The sequence below is a fragment of the Periplaneta americana genome, chromosome 8 (assembly GCF_040183065.1).
Source record: "Periplaneta americana isolate PAMFEO1 chromosome 8, P.americana_PAMFEO1_priV1, whole genome shotgun sequence".
Lineage (NCBI taxonomy): Eukaryota > Metazoa > Arthropoda > Insecta > Blattodea > Blattidae > Periplaneta > Periplaneta americana.
The window spans coordinates 20,738,924-20,761,203 of record NC_091124.1 but is presented as its reverse complement, the minus strand read 5'-3'; the positions used below and the strand labels follow the sequence as shown (position 1 = coordinate 20,761,203).

At 36.5% G+C, this 22,280-nt stretch overlaps 1 protein-coding gene across 10 annotated transcripts; it reads right to left on the bottom strand.

Moving 5' to 3' along the window:
* Positions 1 to 3,206: 3,206 nt before the first annotated feature.
* Positions 3,207 to 22,156, bottom strand: LOC138704547 (uncharacterized). Of its 10 annotated transcripts, XM_069832552.1 has the most exons (6): positions 21,999 to 22,156; positions 4,868 to 21,472; positions 4,760 to 4,831; positions 4,649 to 4,723; positions 4,354 to 4,611; positions 3,207 to 4,315 (listed from the first exon to the last, which is right to left on the bottom strand). In XM_069832552.1, the coding sequence occupies exons 2-6, from the start codon at positions 5,729 to 5,731 to the stop codon at positions 4,088 to 4,090; spliced, it is 1,497 nt and encodes a 498-aa protein (XP_069688653.1). In that variant the 5' UTR covers positions 5,732 to 21,472; positions 21,999 to 22,156; the 3' UTR covers positions 3,207 to 4,087. The 10 variants fall into 10 exon arrangements, with proteins under 10 accessions (XP_069688653.1, XP_069688651.1, XP_069688652.1 ...); XM_069832550.1 differs by having other exon boundaries at positions 4,760 to 21,472; XM_069832551.1 differs by having other exon boundaries at positions 4,649 to 4,831.
* Between the last annotated feature and the right edge of the window lie 124 nt (positions 22,157 to 22,280).

Below are 22,280 nucleotides of genomic sequence, written 5' to 3'. Positions count from 1 at the left end.
GAATGATTATAGGATTTACAGAAGAGATAGAGGTGCCAGGGGGGGGGGGAGGAGTATTTGTTTGTATTAAAACAGGTATAGACAGCAGCTTGTTATGGTGACATGCAGAAGCAGAAATTATAGCGGTACAAATCAATAATAAATACAATGGTGAAAAGTGGGATATAATAACATGCTATAGGCCTCCGAGCGAAACAAACTTATTTACTTTGAGTAAGTTACAAGAAATGATTTCCTCAATATCATTAGAACAGAAGGTTGTGTTAGCAGGGGATTTAAATCTACCCGCAGTGTACTGGAATGGTCAGGTAGAGACAAACACCCTTTCACAAACCTTTGTTAATTACCTGGTATGGGAACAAGGATTTACACAAGTAACAAATGAACCTACAAGAAACAATAACCTTTTAGATGTCTTCTTGATACGACTCTGGGATAGTTTTCATTCTTCACAAGTATTAGCTGGAATCAGTGATCATAACAGTGTTCAACTAGAGTTAAACTGGCTTCAGACAAATCTCCGAATAGATATCACTAAGAAAATATGGCAGTATAACAAAGCAGACATAAATGGTTTGCAAGGTTACCTTATAGATCAACATAAAAAATTCTTAGACGAGGGCAATAACATGGATCAAGTATGGGAAAATTTTAAACGAATATTAACCGAGGCCACATCCACATAAATGCCATACAAAATTGTAAAAAGTAATTCAGACCCGGAATATTATACAAAATACTGCTAATGGGTTCATTGCCAGATGCCATGCACTAGACAACATATTATACAAAATATGTCAGACAACTTAAGAAAAAGGCTAGGCGAGCATACAACAAAAGGAATGTGAGCTTAGAAAATTACCAGAAATTCAAGGACCTTACGAAACAGTTAGAAAAAGAAAAGAAAAAGGCAGAAGTGAACTACCTGCAAACTTTATTGAAAGAAGGTGAAAATAACTGGGGTAGGTTTTATAATTACATGCGCACAAGAAGGGGAAATCGGGAATCAGTACCAGTTTTGAGAGACACTAATGACTAAATAATTACAGGGGACAAACAAAAAGCAGACTTACTAAACTCAAAATTTATTTCTATTTTCAATAAAAAGGAAAGAGAGATTACAATCGATGAAAATGAATGCACAGAGATGTTCGAAATAATGGCTAAAGATGTTCGGAACGGAATAAAGAGACTACAAAACCGAAAATCACACAGTCCAGACGATATTCCCACAGAAATTATAAAGTTAGGAGGGGAAGCCATGATCCCGTACTTAATGCGCATTTTTAATATATCAATAAATAATTGTAGTGTCCCAGACGACTGGAAATCGGCTATCATAATCCCCATATATAAAGTAGGAGACAAATGCGATGCGAACAATTACAGACCTGTCAATCTCACATCAGTTATCTGCAAAATAATGGAACATCTAATAACACAATATATTCGCAACATTTTAGAAAATAACGAATGGCTGAACAAAAATCAACACGGCTTCAGACCAGGATACTCTTGTGAAAGTCAAATCACATCCTTAATACAAGATTTATCTGATGAAGTTGATAGGGGGGGGGGGGGAAGAAAGACGGAGTTGTGATCGATTTCGCTAAAGCTTTCGACGTAGTGCCTCACGAAAAACTTTTAGAGAAACTAAGCAGACTTCCAATAGATAATCGAGTAGTAAGATGGATAAATAAATTCTTAGAGAACAGAACCCAAAAGGTCAGACTAGGAACAGAAATATCGGAACTAGGAAATGTAACATCAGGCGTGCCTCAAGGGGCAGTCCTTGCACCTCTATTGTTTCTTATATGTAATATATATATATATATATATATGTAATATATATATATATGTAATATATATATATATATATAAATAGAAATAAGTCTCAGATAAGGTTATTCGCGGACGACTGTATAATATATAGACAAATTAATGATGAATCCGACATCGCCGCCTTACAAAACGATCTTAACGTTATTGAAACCTGGAAGACAGAAAATAAAATGAAAATCAATGTCAGTGAAAGTAAGTCAATATCCTTCTGTATAACGCATAAAGAAATTTGTCTCAGATATCAGCTGAATGGTACATCAGTGCCACAAGAGAACACTTGTAAATACCTAGGTATATATTTAAATAACAAACTGGGTTGGAACAAGTCACTAATACTACTAGGAAAGCACTACATTTCTCTATGCATATTCTGAAGAAATCTAACCGAAAGTCAAAAGAATTAGCGTACAAAACCCTTGTTCCCCCAATTATGGAATATGGAGCAGTAGGTTGGGATCCGTACAGACAAAACCAAATCGATTCAATAGAAAAGGTCCAACACAAGGCAGCAAAATATGTCAAAATGGGGAAGGGACATGGTGAGGAGACAGTAAAAGACTTAGGGTGGGAACTTCTCAAATCAAGGCGACGAAAAACCAGACTCACAGCATTAAGGCACAAATGGGACACAAAGCATGGACAGATATCAATGCTAGATTAGCAACACCATCATACTTAGGAAGGGCTGATCATATTAAGAAGTTTAAATGTAGAAAACAAAGAACTGACGTAGTAGACTGGAACAGCTTACCTGCAGCAATCTTTCAGGGTGGTCCTCTTAAAACAATACATTTAAGGAAAGGTTGAGATTAAGACTGAAAATGTAATTGGAGGTGCAGTGTAATTAAGTTGCGTCATGTACTTACTTGATATATAATTAAGTTTATGTAACTAATTTAGAGGACATGTAATTTAGTTGATATGTAAATAAATTAAGGGGATATGTAATTAAGGTGATATTTGGGTGAAATAGAAGCACATAAGTTAGATTTACTTTTGCTTATCGTAGGTGTTATTATGGAATAGTTTTTAATTATAGTCCTAGGTTTATTGCATCTATTTATATATTTACGTTTATTTTGTGTAATTGTAATTATTGTATATTATATATCACTGCCACCCCGTGTGTACCCAATTGTAGTGTTAATACATACGAAATAGCTCCAATTCATATATGCAAATAAGTTTTCACAACGCTGATCTCTCCTAGTCAAACTGTAATAAAGTACCAATTCCAACTATCGACATTGATCTCCCATGTATTCAAAGACTTTAACTATCGACATTGATCTCCCATGTATTCAAAGACTTTCTTATCAGTAGGAGTTATCTTCACAAAGGGTCTTTTAAAATAAACAATTCAGCACATTTTCATAAGGCAGTTTATTAATTACAAATTGCACAGGATACAAATTTCAATGCAAGAATATCACCACTAGATGCTATCACATGAAAGCAACGAAAATTAGAATAGATGCTATTGCATGAAAGCAAAGAAAATTTGACCATTTAATAGGAATTAAATTTTTTCTGGCCTCCACTTCTCCCCTTATAGCCAGCCGATCCACCCACATCAAATTTTATACAAAATTTAGGAATAAAACTCATGTTAAGTATGAAATTACATTCCAATATCACGAAATGGAGATTAGCTTTAAAGTTTACATAGATTCTAGATTTCGACTAGAACCTGTGCATTGGAAAAATTAACTCTTCTAAAGAGTAAAAATCCCAATTTTCCCTTACTTTATAAAAAGAAAAAGTTTGTCATTGTTTTAGTCCTTCGTAAATTCCATCAGTCTCCATCAATTATAGCAAATTTTGCATTAATTCAAGTCTTGCATTTCATTAACAAAAATTAAATAAAACTGCAGTTCCATTTCTTAGAAGACTGACAAACCACTGTTTCACTCATTTCCTCCTTGTTTACCTTTGTTGAAAGTATACGACCATGGTTGATTTTATCATACTTTCCAATTACAAGATTTTAATATTGACATAAAACCTGATCTTTGCTCATTCAATTGCGAGCACATTCTCAGAAATGTCATACTAATTACATTCTTGCCATCTTAGTTACTTTTTGACAATTCACAGACCTTCCGAGATTATAGCAAGCAAACTTTCCTTGTTCCATTAATTCAAAAACTTTCTTAGAAACTTCTGTATTATATTCTTTCTAGATATTTTAGAATGGCAGACATGCGGAATATTTACACAAAAGATCGAATTTTTTTTTTTGTATCTAAAACATGTTAGTACAAGAAATATCGTCCAAAACTCCACTATTCATCAACAACACCATTCCCTTATTTAATCCAACATCCTGGGAAGAATCCCGTATCTTTCTATGACGCCAGGAAAGACTCTCCCATCCTCTTTGTGACACCTGGAAAGACTCTCTCATCCTCTTTCTGTGACGCCTGGCAAGACTCCATCCTCTTTCTGTAACATCTGGGAAGAATCCCCCATCCTCTTCTGCAACGACATCTGGGAAGAATCCCCCCCATCGTCTTCTGCGATGATGCCTGGAAAGAATTCCCCATCCTCTTCTGCGACGACGTCTGGAAAGAATCCCCATCCTCTTCTGCGACGACATCTGGAAAGAATCCCCATCCTCTTCTGCGATGACTCCTGGAAAGAATCCCCATCCTCTTCTGCGATGACGCCTGGAAAGAATCCCCATCCTCTTCTGTGACGAAGCCTGGAAAGAATCCCCATCCTCTTCTGTGAGGACGCCTGGAAAGAATCCCCATCCTCTTCTGCGACATCTGAAAAGAATCCCTCCCCCACCCTCTTCTGCGACGACGCCTGGATAGAGTCCCCACCCTCTTCTGCGACTATGCTTGGATAGAATCCCCACCCTCTTCTGCGACGACGCCTGTAAAGAATCCCCCATCCTCTTCTGCGACGACACCTGGAAAGAATCCCCCATCCTCTTCTGCGACGACGCCTGGAAAGAATCCCCCATCCTCTTCTGCGACGACGCCTGGAAAGAACCCCCCATCCTCTTCTGCGAAGACGCCTGGAAAGAACCCCCATCCTCTTCTGCGAAGACGCCTGGAAAGAACCCCCATCCTCTTCTGCGAAGACGCCTGGAAAGAACCCCCATCCTCTTCTGCGAAGACGCCTGGAAAGAACCCCCATCCTCTTCTGCGAAGACGCCTGGAAAGAACCCCCCATCCTCTTCTGCGATGACGCCTGAAAAGAATCCCTCCCATCCTCTTCTGCGACGACTCCGGGAAGGAATCCCCATCCTCTTCTGCGACGACTCCCAGAAGGAATCCCCATCCTCTTCTGTGACGACTCCCAGAAAGAATCCCCATCCTCTTCTGCGAAGACTCCCAGAAAGAATCCCCATCCTCTTCTGCGACGACTCCCGGAAAGAATCCCCATCCTCTTCTGCAACGACTCCCGGAAAGAATCCCCATCCTCTTCTGCGAAGACTCCCAGAAAGAATTCCCCATCCTCTTCTGCGACCACTCCTGGAAAGAATTCCCCATCCTCTTCTGCGACGACTCCAGGAAAGAATTCCCCATCCTCTTCTGCGACGACTCCAGGAAAGAATTCCCCATCCTCTTCTGCGACGACTCCTGGGAAGAATTCTCCATCTTCTTCTGCGACGACTCCCAGAAAGAATTCCCCATCCTCTTCTGCGAAGCCTGAAAAATATCCCCCCCATCCTCTTCTGCGACGCCTGAAAAATATCCCCCCCCCTCTTCTTCAGCGACGACGCCAAGAATCTACTATCTTCTTCTGCGATGACGCAGAAATAATGCCCCATCCTCTTCTGCGAAGACTCAGAATCTACTATCTTCTTCTGCAATGACTCATGGAAAGGATCCTCCATCATCCTCTTATGCGATGACGCATGGAAAGAATCCTCCATCCTCTTATGCAATGACGCATGGAAAGAATCCCCACCCTCTTCTGCGATGACGCGTGAAAAGACAAGACCACCACCACCACCCCCCTCGACGATCCCAGAAAGAATCCTCTTCTGCGACACCTCCCAGAAAGAATGTTGCGATGACTCAAAGAATCCCCATCCAATTCTACAATGATTCCTGGATTAAGTGTGCCTCTTCTTCTGCGACTATTCCCAGATCAGTTCTCACTCTTCTGCAAAGATTCCTAGATCAGTTCTCATCTTCTGCGATAACTTCCCAGAAAAATTCGATCCTTGTCTAATGACTCTCTGGAAGAACGACTTCTGGAAAGCATCCCTGAGAAACAACTTCGGCAGCAACATCCCCAAAAGAACTCACTCTTCGTTTTTTTTTTTTTAACTAATACAGTAAAAATCTTTCCTCTAAAAAAATATAGCTCAAAACAACTAGCCCTTCATCACCATTTACAGTCAAGAATTAAAATTAATCTCTGTTGACAATGGGAATACACAAAAATTATTCAATACAATGTCAGCGACATTTGCACAATCCAAGAAAAGATTGAGTTTCCTTTTTCATCGAAAATTAATATCTAAAATTACTGCTTCCTTAATGAGAGTTAACTAAAATTTTGCACTCTAACAATTTTACAGCATACCACAACTCTGAATACAGGGATAAACATTTTGCAAGTGCCACATCACTTTGTAAAAAAAAAAAAAAAAAACTGGTTACCTCAAAAATTTTTACAAAAAGAAAATTCTAAAACAAATGATCGATTAAAAAATGTATGCACCATTTACATACCAAATCCCAACAATTTTATAGAAACAAATCTAAACATTTCTTTTTCTTGTTCTAAAAAAAACAAGTCAATTTTCAAGATTAATGTATTTCACATATAAGAACATAGGTACTACAAATTTCTAGATACTGAACCGAAAACTTTCCCTCCTTCCCTATCCACCCTCCTCAATCTGACATTACACTACTAGTCATGCTTGTATTGCCAATTTACAATTATTGCTTTCATACATTCTCTTCATAGCAAGGTCAACACTAATAGAAACTTACCAAAGTAAATTCTATATGCAATTTATGTGAAGAAAAAGTTGCACAAAAAATCAAAACAACCAATCACGAATATGGAAAATTGAATATTCCTTAACATACCAATAGTTGACCAAGCTAGAGAGAAATCAATGCCATATTAATTTTTTTTTTCCTCTTTTTTTTTTTTCTTTAGCTTTGTTATTTTTTTCTGTTTTTTTTTTTTTTCATTTTTGTTTATTTTATTTTTATTACTTTTTTGTTTTTTTTTTCTTTACTTTTTTTTTACTTTTTTCATTTTTTATATTATTTTTATTGCTTTTTTGTTTTTTTTTTCTCTTTTTTCTTTTTTTTTTTTTTAATTTTTTTAACAGCAAGTCCATTTTTTTTTCTTGCAACATTTGCCATATCAAAGATTTTTTTCTTGGTAAGTTTCAAAGTAACAAAGTAATAGAAATTAAGGAGAAAATTGTAAATACAAACATGTTGAGCAGTGTAATAACATTCCACAACAAACTAATCACAGAAGTAACCCCATCTTGATGTGACACTTTTACAACACTGTAACAAAATAAACTTTAAAATCCTAACCAAACCTCCTTCACAATGTAGAAGCAGACCTAATCAAGTATCTAACAACTGAATAAGTGACAATTTTGGAAAATTATACGCAACATTTTTACAAAATACTGGAAGACAAATTGCTACTAGTTTTGAAGTTACTAAAGGTAACGTCATAAATTCTATCAATAGCCCTCTTGCAAAGTAATAACATCTTGATACCCGTCCTCTACAAATTAACAGCATCAATTTTAGCATAAAACTATCTTCATACATTGTTATTAATTTTACAATTCACCAAACAAGCAACAGCAACGGGCACATCATATAAAAAACCCACAGCTAATTCACCAAACCATTCAATTAAAAAAAAAACTCAAGAAGAGTTCAACAAGACTATACAGAATTGCGAAAGCTTGATTTGAATCCGTTCCAACATGTTAATGAACACGAAATTTCTTGTAAAACAAGTTAGTAAACAATGTTACATATCCTCAAATGAATAGTTAAATCTCATCTCTACTTCTGTAATGAGATTAATGCTTGTAGTTTATGAACACGAAATTTCTTGTAAGACAATTAGTAAACAATGTTACATATCCTCAAATGAATACTTAATTGCATCTCTACTTCTGTAATGAGATTAATGCTTTAAGTTTTAATCAAAAGTTTGCTTCTTTGTAGTAATGCAAGATCTTCAACCTCGTTCAAGTACAGTAGTTGTTTTGAATTTTTTCAGTATAAAATTGTGTGTTTTTCCCCCCATTGTCAACAGTGAAGAAAGAATGCAATGTAATATAGCTCACTGAAAACTTTCTTAAAGTCTTCCATAACAACCAAAATAAGCCCTTCTCACTGGGCATAAAATCCCTCCCTCAACCCTGGCTCAGTTTACAGTATTTTAATGAAAATTCGAAAGCTAACATTCATGAATTCATAGTGCTGAGCCCACTTCCCAGACTTATTGATAGTTATTTTTTCCCCCCCCAAAAATATTTAACAAAAATTAGTTTCAGTTCACGTCATAAATGAAGTTATTAGCTTGAAACAATATTTAACATTACTGCATGCATTCATAATTTTGCTCAAGTCTGACAACACTACTGTACCAAAGTTTTACAATATGTGAAAACATTCTGAAAATAGTTACTAACTTGATCAAGTCCCAAACAATATGTTTTGTACAACTCAACAGAAGACAAGCGATGCATGACAGGGTAACTTGAACTGATGCTGGAAACAGATGTTATGTTTCATCTGAATGTTGTCCGAGTCCACACTTGTGCAAGGGAAGACTTCAAACTTGTCCACAGGATGATTTCAAACATGTCCACAGGAGACTAACATGAAGGGGTGATCTGGTATAATCCACATGGCCAGTTACCCTGTTTCCAGACCAAACAGCTTTTATGCATTATGGAGAAATAATTGTGTCAGCTGCAATGATGGCATAAATTCAATTAATGATTTTGTTGAAGACAATTAGGTAACAAGATCCTGAACAGAACATGTGATGGGTCGTATAAAATATGTGTATAATGCTCATGATCATTATTAAAAGAATGTAGTTACCAAGTTGCCATGGACACTGAATACTATCACTACCACATTCATGAAGTAGCAAGTAACAGCAATTGCTATGCTCCACTGGATGTCGCATCTCCAATAGACAAGCCAGGTCAGATTCCAACTAGATTCTGAGAACAGTCCACAGATCACCCGTTCAAGACATCAAGGACCAATTAAGATGTCACAGGACCACATTATCCCCAATCACTGGAGACAATTCCTCTGTAGATGAATTCCATCGAATGGTAGGTACCAAATGAACTCCATCCAGATGTCAAGGGATGTGAAGGCCCCCATCCACTCAGAAGTAGGTTGCGAAGCTCCCACAGGAACTTACTGAAGTGACAGGACACAGGAACAGAACCATCCAGAATTATGGAAACTGGGAAGAAACCGCTGTCCCGAACTGCAAATAACGCTGCTGATGTGCACGGCACCTAAACGAAAACGCTAGCAACACAGCCTACGTACATATATGCGCACACACCATACACACACACGAGATTGCACATTCTTCTTGCTACACATTGAAAACTATCACAAAATATCACGTGGATTTACGCGAAATACACAAAATACACCTACACTAACTTTAGTAATACCTGCTGCAAAGTCAGTATATTTTTATCAGATACTCATAGGATTTGTTTTCTTTGTTCACTTAATGAAATTTTACATCAATTTTCATATGTTCAGCACAAGTTATTCTGAAATTACTTCATAAATCAAGAGACTTTCCTGGTAAAAAAGTACTCCTACACCATGGAAGATTTAAATTCTTACAACTTCAAATATACACCAGTTATATCGAGAAAAAATTACCACATTAATTACCACATTCCATGGAACACTAACACAGATGGAATTTTAAATTAAATTTGATCCGATTAGATCCTTGGCCAAATTATAGGAACAGTATTCCAGCCAATCGAAAGTAGTATTTCTGCCAATAGAACTAACTACAGGTTAAGTGATTATCATTTTCCGTATACAAAGCAAAGTGCAGCACATGGATTACGAACATTTTTAGATCAAACATTTCGCATAAGCATTTTCTGCTCCAACTAGACCGACATGCGCCAATCATTACCCAATTTCCAGACGATTAATTAAAAAAGTTTTTCATAAAAGAAAATGCACAGAAAATAATGCAATTAAATTTGATCAGATTAGATCCTTGGCCAAATTATAGGAACAGTATTCCAGCCAATCGAACTAACTACAGGTTAAGTGATTATCATTGTCCGTATACAAAGCAAAGTGCAGCACATGGATTACGAACATTTTTAGATCAAACATTTCGCATAAGCATTTCTGCTCCAACTAGACCGACATGCGCCAATCATTACCCAATTTCCAGACGATTAATTAAAAAAGTTTTTCAGAAAAGAAAATGCACAGATAAATAATGACTATGCAAACTACACGAAGTTTTAAGTTTACAGATAATTAGTAGATCGTTAAAATTTTAGAGTTAAAAATGTTTAATTCTGGAATTCCATTCTGTGAAACAAAACATTCCAATACTATGCAAGCACTTCCAAATCCTTACAATTATCTTATGGTTGATACAAAACTTACTATTTCAAAGTCAGACTAAGTAAGACCTTAGCAAGCAAATTAAGTTTATAAAATCTAAAACCTCAGTGTGCTAGCGCCCTGCTTACACTTCACAGCATAGGATAAGAGTACAGAGTACGAAATGTGAGTAACAATAGTTCATTACAACCTGTCAAAAAAATTCTCAAATCTCCAATTTCATTCTGTGAAACTAATTCCAATACTATGCAAGCACCTCTACATCCAAACAATTTCTTACAATTGTTATGAAAGTAACATTTCCAAGTCAGACATCAAGACTTTAGCAAGCAAATAAAATTTACAGAAATTTAAAACTTCAGTGTGCTAGCACCCTGCTTCCACTTTACAGCAAAGGATAAGAGTACAGAAATTTGTAAGATGTGCAGAAAACTACACTCACTAGGGTTCACGCCCAGTAGTAAAGTACATATTCTTTCAACACCAACAATGCAATTCAATACAATTTAAGAAATTTAATACTATAGTAAGCAGCATAGAAGTTAATAACATTGAATTCCAATTGGAGGTAATTACAGAAATTTACTTTCCCACTTATTGCTCAACCAGGCAAGAAGTTCAAATTCGCACTCTAATGGTATTAATACATTACAAGAGCGTGCATTTCCAACTTATACAGCATCACATGAAAGTGAACTGCCTACCATTAAGCACATTTCAAAACTTTTGCAGCAAGGAAAGCCCAAGTCAAAAGCAAGTGACTTAGTAACTGCAAGTATCCTTTTAACCTCCCATTCTCTACACATTTAATCAACCTACACCAACCTTCAGAATTATTACAATGTAAAAGATTTTACTTAACGTGTATACATGCAAATGTGAAAAATTCCTCACCCATTAAAGAGTGTTTATAGGAACTGGATCCATGCCTTGGGATCAATTATACTTTAAACATTTGTTCCGATCAAAAGCAGCTCAAACCACAATACGCATGAAATTCAAGTGAATCCAGTGAAAAGTCAGAACAGAAAAGTAAGTGAATTATGTACGGTAATTACTTCAAACCTGCATTAATGGTAATTACAAGAATAAGACACCATAAGCAGAACTTCACATACAGCTTACCAGGGATTATACACGACTCAAGATGCCTCAACATGCCCCACAACAATGAACGTGGAAAGCATTCAAATTCAGGAACCAGTCAGGAATTTGTAACGTGTATTGCTCTTACAGCTGTAAAGCCAACCTACAGGTAGATGCAACCAATCTGAAATACACCACCTTGCCTCCTATCTCATCTGCTGTAAGATAGCAGGCAAAGTCTTAAAAACACAACAAGTCTCCACTATCCTTCGCAAAAATGAAGCACTAATGAAATTTAGTTGCTCAAGATGTAATTTGCTTAATCTCTACTAAGATAACAGGCAAAGTCTTAAAAACAGTATGTCTCCACTAACCTTTGCAAGAATGAGGCACTAATGAAATTTAGTTGTTAGTTGTTCAAGATTTAATTTACTTAGTCTCCACTAACCTTTGCAAGAATGAGGCACTAACGAAATTTAGTTGCTCAAGATGCAATTTCTGCTTTTAGTTAAACAAAAATTATAACATACCTGGAGAAGTCATGAAAACTCAAGTATTTATTGAATTTCCCAAATTCTTCAGAAAGTTAATATAGGTAAGCAACTTACTATTCACAAGTTGGGACTTCAATCCTGGATAAGTGAAATAATAGCACTTTTTTATATAAAAAATATGTTCATATGAGCTAGCAAAAAATTAACTTTTTCAAAGTTTTTTTTTTTTCCAAAGTGCAACAAAAAATTAACCTGAAAACGAAACGTGCTTGTTAAAGAGATGATTTGAACATGCACATAATGAATTGTAGTTGTAAATTCGAAATTTCAAAGGTAGAATATTTTTAGAGAGACACTGAAAAGAGGGGGGGGGGGGGAAAACTTTATTAGTAAGAATGAAGAGACATGCAGATTAGAAAAATTCGAGTTACATTGAGAATAAGGATTACCTTCTCCAAAATCCAGACCGAAAAGAGTCAGAAGTAGTGGGGAGAAAAAACTCACCTGCCTATTACTTTATATGCAGGAATCAAAACTTCTCAATACAGCTACTTGCTAATTCTAGCAATACATTAATTTCCAATGAATAGTCCATAAATCCATTACTCCCCTTCCATTCTGATTTTTAACTAATGCTCCAGATTGGTTAGATTTTAAGTATTTTAAAGAAATGTTTCAGTCCAAACCTATACACACAAGGCATACACGAAAGTTAACAAAGCCAGAAAAGTCGAAAGCCGAGATACTAATGTCATCTTGAGCTAAAAAAAAAAAACCGCATAAGATTCAATAGAAATCAGAACACATTCAGCATACTGTACCACGTTCTAGTTTGAGGAAGGAGCTTGAAGTTCCAATCTCGTTCTGAAATAGTGCCTGCTGCCATTTCAGTAATCACGTGTATAACCTGCAGGAGAAAGTACAACTCTCCCCATCCCCCCCCCCCCCAATCTTAAACTTTTCTAGTTTGAAATAATTGAAATGTTTGCTACTGTGTTGTGACAATATTAGAAGTAGAACAAACACCAACATAAAAGTTACAGCTAACAGGAACTTCAATCTGCAAACAAAATTATTGTAATTAGAATAAAATGGCAAACCTATGGTACCATAATCAAATTACGTACTTGCCATCAGAAGATCCTCTCGAGATTCATCTATTTTTACTATTTTAACGAAAGTCTTTGTAAGTGAACAGGCAATGTCGATGTATGTAGACTGTTACAATGATCTCTCCCAATTTCAGAAACTTGTGTTCAATACGTGGTCATTTCAGTTAACTCGTCAAACTTTGTGCATTATCAAGCTTCATTCCAACATTGTCATCCCAGTGAGAGACAGGCACCAGAAGAATCATACCTAAGCTTCAACATACAAAATTGAGGAAATAGGGGCAAAACGCCCAAACACAATGGGTTAAGAAGTCGCCTATTTACAAAGTTCCAACACTGAATTTAAGTTTTGCACAAATATATCAATGAAAGCAATGTATTAATCAAATTAGATCAATATTCCATGACCAAAGATACAAAACAAATTTAAGAAGGTGGATTACCTTTACATGTTACGACTGCAAGGCTACGTACATACTTCATACTTTCCATACAAACTTTCGCATAACATAACTGCTTCCTAAGGAAACCTGTTGATGTAATCAATCACTCTCGCAATATTAATCTTAGTTCTTGCTTGCTCAATTGTTCCGGAAACAGGGCTTGAAAAGGAATAATTATATGAATTATCGCATCTTCCTTTCAAACTGAAAATGTAAACAAAAAATAATTAGTCTACAATAGCGAGACCAACACGTTTTCTTTTTAAAAATGTGTTTGTAATTAAATCTTTTGGATTAACATTAAACAAACTGTCGTAATTTGTACAGATATCAAACCGTTAACACCAATCTCTTCAGCTCCACAAAGTCTTTAAGATTGCTTCAAACAGTAAATTCATGGGGGTCGCTGTAATGCTAGTATTCTTCCATTTACTTCCAAGTAACTTCTGCTATTAGCTGGAACCCTGTATTATTCTGTACTTCTCCCCATTAGAAAACAACGAATCTAAATCTCATCACACACAAGAAAAATGTATTAGAAGTCGGGGGTGAGAGGGGGGTTAGAAACCCTCCCACCCTATAAGAAAATTTATTACACCATGACCGAAATTCAATTTTTTTTTTCCTGTACAAGACTTAATAAAATACAGAATTAGCTAATCCATATTAAATCCCTTTGTAACCTCGACTTATAATTACGTAAAAAGTTTCTTCGGATAATTTGTTTGGTAAACTAAACACGCATCTGGATCATGCAAAATTTAATTCCTAAGAATCAAATTACAATAAAGATAAACCTCACATTTCATTCACATGACAGCTATATACGTACTTCATATTTTACATACAGAACTTTCGCGAACGTAACTGCTAAAGAAACCTGTTGACAAAATCATTCATTCCCGTAATATTAACCTTGGTTCTTGCTGAACTATTCTGGCAACAGGGCTTGAAAAGTAATAATATTAATCTTCTTTCCCTTTCGAACTAAAAATGCAATAAAAAACATAACAGCGAAATAAACATTCAGCTTTATAAGCAATATTTTGCAATTAAACTTCTTGGAATAACATTCAGCAAAAAAGTGTCAATTTGTAGAGATATCAAACCATTACCACCAATCTGGCTCCACACAGACTTAAAACTGCTTCAATCGCCAAGTAATACCATGGGGTCATCAAAGGTAATTTTCTTCATTTCACTCCCAAGTAACTTCAGTCATTAGCCGGAACCATATATTTATTCTGTACTTCTCCCCATTAGAACATAATATGAATCTAAATCTCACACAAAAGAAAAAAAAAAAAAAAAAAATTAGAAGTCAAGGGTGGAGGGTAACAAACCCTCCCACCATCTATTACAGAAAAACTTGAAAAGCTTAAGATGTAACAGAATAGAGAACTTAGCAATACAATGAAATTTCTTAGCAACTATCGAATTTAGTTGTAATTTTCTTGGTAATCAATTTGAAACTACATAAAATGCATCTTCCCCAACTTACAACTAGAAGGTCTAAATTTATTTCCTGCCAGTCAAATTAAAGTTTACACAAACCTCTCATTTCATTCACATTTAATTCCTAAGAAACAAATTACAGTTAAAACTAACCTCGCGTTTCACTCACATGAATGTAACCTGAAAGAACTCCGGCACTTGCTTGTACAGAGAAGTCATAACTTTGATATAATGCACCACATGCCCATTCTGCAAATATCTGAAATAATCATATCCACAGCCAATTCTGTTCCTGGAACTAGTCAAATCCAATCTTCCTGCCTTGATGTATGCAACATGCTTGTATTCATATTCAATACAATCCTCTAACATTATCGATCATCCGAATACTCTCATTGACAGCGGTTCCACCACTCCTGTTTGATAAATTTATTGCATTATTTTCAAGCCACGTACAGATGTTATTTATTCATGTTCAGGTGCATGAAAATCTGGAACGCAGAAATACAATTTCCTATAAATTTTCAGGGTGAAGGAAACTGCTTTACCAAAGTGAAAGAACGACTTCTACCAATTAAAAGAATTAAAATTTAAAAAATACTATATTCTGCATAAAGTAAAAAATTGAATTAAATTTCTCACTGTTCTAATCTCCCAATCTGAAATCAAAGTTCCATTACAAACCGTGGCTGGACTGCACTTCAAACCAACAGCAAAGCTGGGATCTCTGCCTGGACTATTTTGTACCAAGGTGAAACTGCAGTGAAAAGAAAACAATTTAAAAACACCCCCCCCCTTCCCTCAAATTTCCCGAAAAAAAAAAAATACGAGCCAATTACCCCACGATACTGTACAAGAAATATTACCCATTAAGCAGAAAACTAAGAATTCAGTTCTAACAATGCTATTTAATTTTGCAAGATATTTAGATCAAAACATTGTAACACAACTGAATCACAATATTGAAAATAAACTCCATTAACGAACATAAAGATAAATTTAACAACAAATTAAAATACTTGCATTCCCTTCTTCAATACTCTTACCGCAAGACCACATACACCCTTCATCCCTTCAATTCAGAACTTTCGCGAATGTTAACCTCTTGTTGGGGATACCTGTTGACGAAAATAATCATTCCCACAAACTTCTCGCTTCATTCACTTCTGACAACAGTACTCTATAATGAAATATACGAATTTATGCGCTCTTCCTTTAAACTGAAAATGCAAACAAAAAGTAATTAGTTTACTACAACAGTGAGACCAAAATATTCTGCATTCTTTGTCAACAATATCATCCTTAATCTCGAAATAATTCGAAGTAACAAATTAAGCAAAGTGCTGTGGTTGAAAGATACCAAACCCTGAAATCAATGTGGCTCCATGAAGTCTTTTGGGTTAGTTGTATTCTCGATAAATGTCCACCAGCTTCAGTCACTGGGTAAAGCCACGGGTAATGCTCTAGTTCTTCCTTTCACGGGAGTAAAAACTCTGCCATTAGCTGGGACCATAAATTAAATCATCCTGTACTTCAGTCCATTTAGAAAGCCACGCTACAAATCTAATCACAATACAAATAAAAAAAAGATTAACAAGTTGGGAAGGGTGACGAACCCTCCCTCTACTACATACTACAGAAAATATGGTGCAATGTTAAGTTTTTCTAAGACAATGTAAAGTTTTTAAAAAACCAATGGATTTGGTATCCTTGGTAATCAAGAATTTGGTTTTTGTAAAATATCCTTGGTAATCAAAGTTTGGAATCCACACGAAACATCAATTTCAGACTTAAAATTTTGTTGTAAACTAAATATCAAATTCTAATGTGGGAAAATATCAGACTACATTGTTATAAACTTCGTATCAAATTCCAGACTTACGCACACGAAAAGTGATCTACGTGGACTCAGGCACTTACTTGCACAGATGTTAATTCCAGAACCTTCAGGTTCTTCTTTCATTTATTTATTTTAGAGTTAAATAAGTGTACCACAATCAAAGCCAGTCGGTAAACTATTCATACTCTGTCCTTCCCGTAATACAATCCATGATTATGAATTATTCATATCCAGTTTTCCATGATCGTAGTATCATTCCTAATCCTGCAATAATTAAAAGTTCCATCCTTCCTTTGGATAAACAATGAGCCTATCAGCAATAGCCAGGTGCAGGTAGTTCACCTTTTCATATTTCATTGACCAATTTAAATGCTCAAATGTCAGATGCATGTAGAATCTGGAAGGCAGAAATTACAATAACCTATAACAAATTTCTCGACTAAATATGAACGCTTTACCAAAGTGAAACCCAAAATTCCATTGATTAGCACAAATCAAATTAAAGTTCATTTCTCACTGTTCGAGTCCTGATCTGAAATCTGAGTTACATTACAAACCGTAGCTTAGCTTGTCTGCCTCAAACTGCAAGCAGTGGCCTCCTCCTGCGTTAAGACTTCTATTTTAACGGAACTGCAGTGAAAAGAATAAGCTTTTAACAGCCCCCTCCCCACCCAGTACCTCCCTTTTCATGCAGAGGATACTTGATAGAAAATATTCATGTAAAAGTTATATACACAAACCTTCACTGGTAGTTAAAGATAACCGAACTCAAACATACCCGCAAACTTCTGCCAATAAAAAATGTAACCTGCCAATCTTCTTAAAAGACATGCCAGCAAGTCTGAATTCAGCACAGGACTCCACAAACTTGCTTACGAGAGGTACACACACCATCCTAAGAGACGACCATAAAGACAACCATCAGACCAGTTATTTCTTGGCCCATGCTTATGAAGCAAAGAAATTTGTTACAGCATAGCTTTGTTCTAAATATGAATTCATGCCCAACTTTAAAGGATGAATAAGTGCCCGCTTTATTTTTAACAGGCCTATTAAGCATGTTACGAAAGATATTAGACTCTATACTCCCTGTTTTCAAGTTCTTCATTTATGCAATAGACTCATCAGGAACATCGAAGGTGACAAACGTCCAATGCCCTTCAGGATATAGGAATTACACGTCTCATACACGTCACCAGAAATGGCAGCACCCACACACTTCATCCATACTTCGTACCTACACCCTGTTAGATGAAAATACACCAAACAACCCTGCATAGCACAAAATTGCACATCAGCAGCGATATTACTTTTTAAAGATTTCATACATGCCAAGTCCAACTTGATACACGTTTGATATGCTACCTCGGAATTCCTCTGCTTACTTTCAGCAGCAATTAATACGAGGAGTCTCTTCTTCAGCAAGACACTGGAGGGCGCCTTCAGTTCAAAATCTGAAGTAGAGATTGAAAAAATATTTTGCCATCCCAACCCCTTCCCCAGTAATCCACGCTCATATGCAAAACAGCACTGTGAAAGCCAAATTCAAAAACATCGTTCAAAGTGCAGATTTGCATTTTCTCTAATTGTAATAGCTCTACAATGTAAAACCAGACTCCTCGGTAAAAGTTTGGTCACATTGGAGAATCTCTAATATAGACCATGCCATGAAACTTAATTTTCATTCCAATCAATATGATAGAACTATACCAGCATGTTGCCGAGCTTCATACGGAGAGCAAATCCTTCCCCTTCATTGGCCAGACTGCAGCATGGAGCGTGGTGTAGCAGTCAACCCCACTTCACACCATGCTCAGAAACAGAACAGCTGGATTGCGGGAAACTCTACGAGATAAAAAAAAAACATCTTCTCCCTTCCCCTTACGAACTATATTCCCAACTAATCAAAACGAACTTCTATTGCAAGAATATCTTGCAAATTTGTGTGTCAAGTCTTACAGGTTAATTATTAAACGAAATCAGTAGTCTGTGCTAGTGACAAGACTATGCACTACCTTTATTAAAAACGGACGACTCCTTACACCATCAGGCACCACTCAAACAAACCGCATATTCTCCAAGTTTGCTCCTGACAGCACAGCGTAAGCTGCAGTAACCTGAGAAAACAATACGGATACGAGCTTTTGTTTCTCTTGCAATCTAGAACTCATTACTCATACATTCAGATGACAAATACAGAGTACCCCCTTCAAAGTTTACTCCTGTTATCTGTGGGAATTGCTGACTTTGGAACTGGGAGACTGCGTGCACAATTTTCTCCGAAGGCTGGTGGAATTACATTCACTGCATCCTTTCACAGTGGAAAGTCTGCTACCAGAATCTGCATAATAGAAAAGAAAACCGCTTCCTTCTCATAAACACACTTTCCCCCCCCCCCTCAACCGAATACAATATCAAACCCTTTTAAAAGATAATTGGAACTGACGTACACACAGTAAACGAAATCAAATTAATGGAATGCTTTATATTAACTAGTAATTGCTTGCAACATTTCCATTACAACTGATTTAAAGTTCTGTATGTACATACTCCAAAAATTTCAAGAAATTTAATATGAAATTCACTAATTTCAACCATCAATATGAATCTCTAAGTGACCACTACCTTAACGGCTCACTGTAGATATTCCTGGGTCGCCATCGCGCACAGCCATAGCGAGTCCCTAGGAAGAGTTAATTGCTGAGAACCTGTTGTAACAATGCAACTTCGTGATACTGGTACGGATTGCTGTACAGCCGCATATCCCTTCACATTCCAATGTGTTCTATTAGCATACAGTAGACAGTCTGGTCTCATGACGCTTTTCCTCGAACAGCCGGAGGGATAGCCCAATTTCAGGCCAAAGTGGGGAAGTCTGCTCGTGTAGACCTGGCAAAACATGAACCAGGCAAAATGCAAGCAATGTGCTCCAACCAGGTGTCTGCGATGATCAAGTTAAATTCTTCCATTTAGGAAGGTTACTACTCTGCTACAAGGTTAACTTCAATGTCTTTAGTATTTTATGTAATAAAAAAAAAATTGACACGATACTATAACCTGGAACAAGATCCATTCAGCGAATACTGTTCCGCAGAATGTGGCTGCCACTTCACTGCCTCGGCAATCGCCAATAGTAACTCACGATCCTCGATTTCCTGGCAAATACGAAGAAAAAACACATCTCCCTCCTACATTTAAGAATAGCCACTTTACAACCACAACTGTGACAGCTACGTATAAATTTAGCGAAGCTCATAAACGAGCAGAGTGCTTAGATAAATTCAGTATATTTTGAAATTTAATAAAGTGGCTTAATTAGTTCTTTAAAACAAAATGCAAATGAAAATCAAAATTTGTCAGTCAAAATTTAGTAGTGAAGTTTTTTCTCGTTTCAAAATAAAAGCGAACTTGTCAAAACATACGTAATTCCAAACTTACTTACAGTTTAATCTTAACCTCATACTTTATATTTTACCATCTCTCCAACAGCAAGTCTGTCCAAGTGATGATTGCACGAGTGATCATTAATCCAAAAGCAACACATTCAATATCATGGATTTAAGCGCCCGAAGCAACCAATGGTTTCTAGTACCAGGACACCTGGGAAAATAACGTTCAAAGCTAAAAGTCTGACTACTAAAAGAATACAAGTTCAAACCATAAAATTATAATCAACTTTCTCAAGAAAATTCTACGTTGTAATAGTTATCGTAGGACTGAAATGTGTTAAATTAGCTGTGTTCTGTAATTGTTAATCTGTAAGACTTAAACATGTCATTAGCATGCAGTTTGAAACTGGGTACCCCCTGAAATGAAGCCCGCTTCTTAGCATGGTATCGACTTCCTGCAGGTTACTTGCACAGTCCTGTGTTGGGGAATCTGATTTGTAGTTAGTGGCCATGAGGGATGCTGCGTAACGAGGCCATCGAGCAAACACCTGGTCAGGATATTCGGGGAAAATCGCTACTTCAGACTCCAGCAAGCTTCTCTGCACGGGTTAGTCCTCTTCTACAGCAACTCTCCCATACTCCAACAGCAGCTCAGTTCTGTCAAATAGGTCATTTTGCAGTATCCCCCCCAAATCCCACATTCAGCAAGGAAAAGGCTTATGGTTTTTGTTAAAAACATGAAACAACTTTCAACTTTTTATTTTATTGATAACAAGGATCACATTCATAAAAAAGCTATATAATATGAATCAGTGTGCGCATATATACAACTCAACTTTTACTAAAAAAGATTACTTACTGCTATAACCAATATCACTGTCAAGTTAAACCAAAAATAGGAACATTAAAGCCACGAGTGTAAAAACTGGATTATTTATACGCACACACAGTTTCTTCGAAAATAAATAATTTGAACTTAAATTTGTTAAATGTTAACAGCAAGCTAATTTACAAGCCTGTTTCAGTTGCATAGCAACCATTATGAATTCAATATGAATTAGAATTACAAATATACTTCCTAGCTCTACCCTAGTAATTACAAACCAAATTGGTGATCCTCAGTGACAGGTTACTCTTGCCATGGCATGTCACCTGAGTCCAGTAGTCCTCCACGGGTTGACATGCCTTCTCAAATGGAGAGACTGGAATGAAAAAATACCTGAATAATATCACAGAAAATAAAGCTTGCACAATTTGATGCTAAACACAACACAGTTCATCTCTGAAGAGGGCTCTTCACTTCGTTCAGCATGGACATGAAGCTATTCAAACTGTCTATATCTTCACATATCTTCTCATCCCACTGCCTGGACTGATCACTGGACGACCTGCACACTGTGTTACAATCAGTTTTATACAGTTCTGTCTTCAAACGTTGCCAACGCTGGAACCGTTGCTGTTGTTTCAATCGCAGTTGAGTTTCGGCTTGAACCAGTGCATTAGTTAGAAGTGCTTCTACCCTGAGATCCTTTCTCCTTAGCCTCTTGACACTGTTTTTCTTGACTCTCACCTTGGTTATCCAATGAACTAGTTCATCTGTATGGCCTTGAAGGCGGTTGAAAGAATTTCTTATAGCAACACCCATTGCAACCAGATTACAGCAGTAACCTTCTCCACTACTCTCTAGATTATGAAAAACAAATGCAGGTAGTTCTAACAGACACACACCTGTAACAAATTTGTAGACTGTGAAGTTTCCTGGAGCATTTCTCGAAACCGACGTCTTCCCTAATTATCTGCTCCTGCTGGCGCGATGCACTTCGTCACAGATTCCGCTGTTCAGTAGAGGAGATACTGCCAACTGCAATGCCGAAAATAGTTCACTACCGCTTTATATAGAGCTCGCGTACAGTAATTCTGTGTTCCTACGCGCAGCAGAAAGAAAAAAGGTCATCGTATAATTACATAAATATTTATAAATATGACATAAAATAAATAATAAAGTGCGTA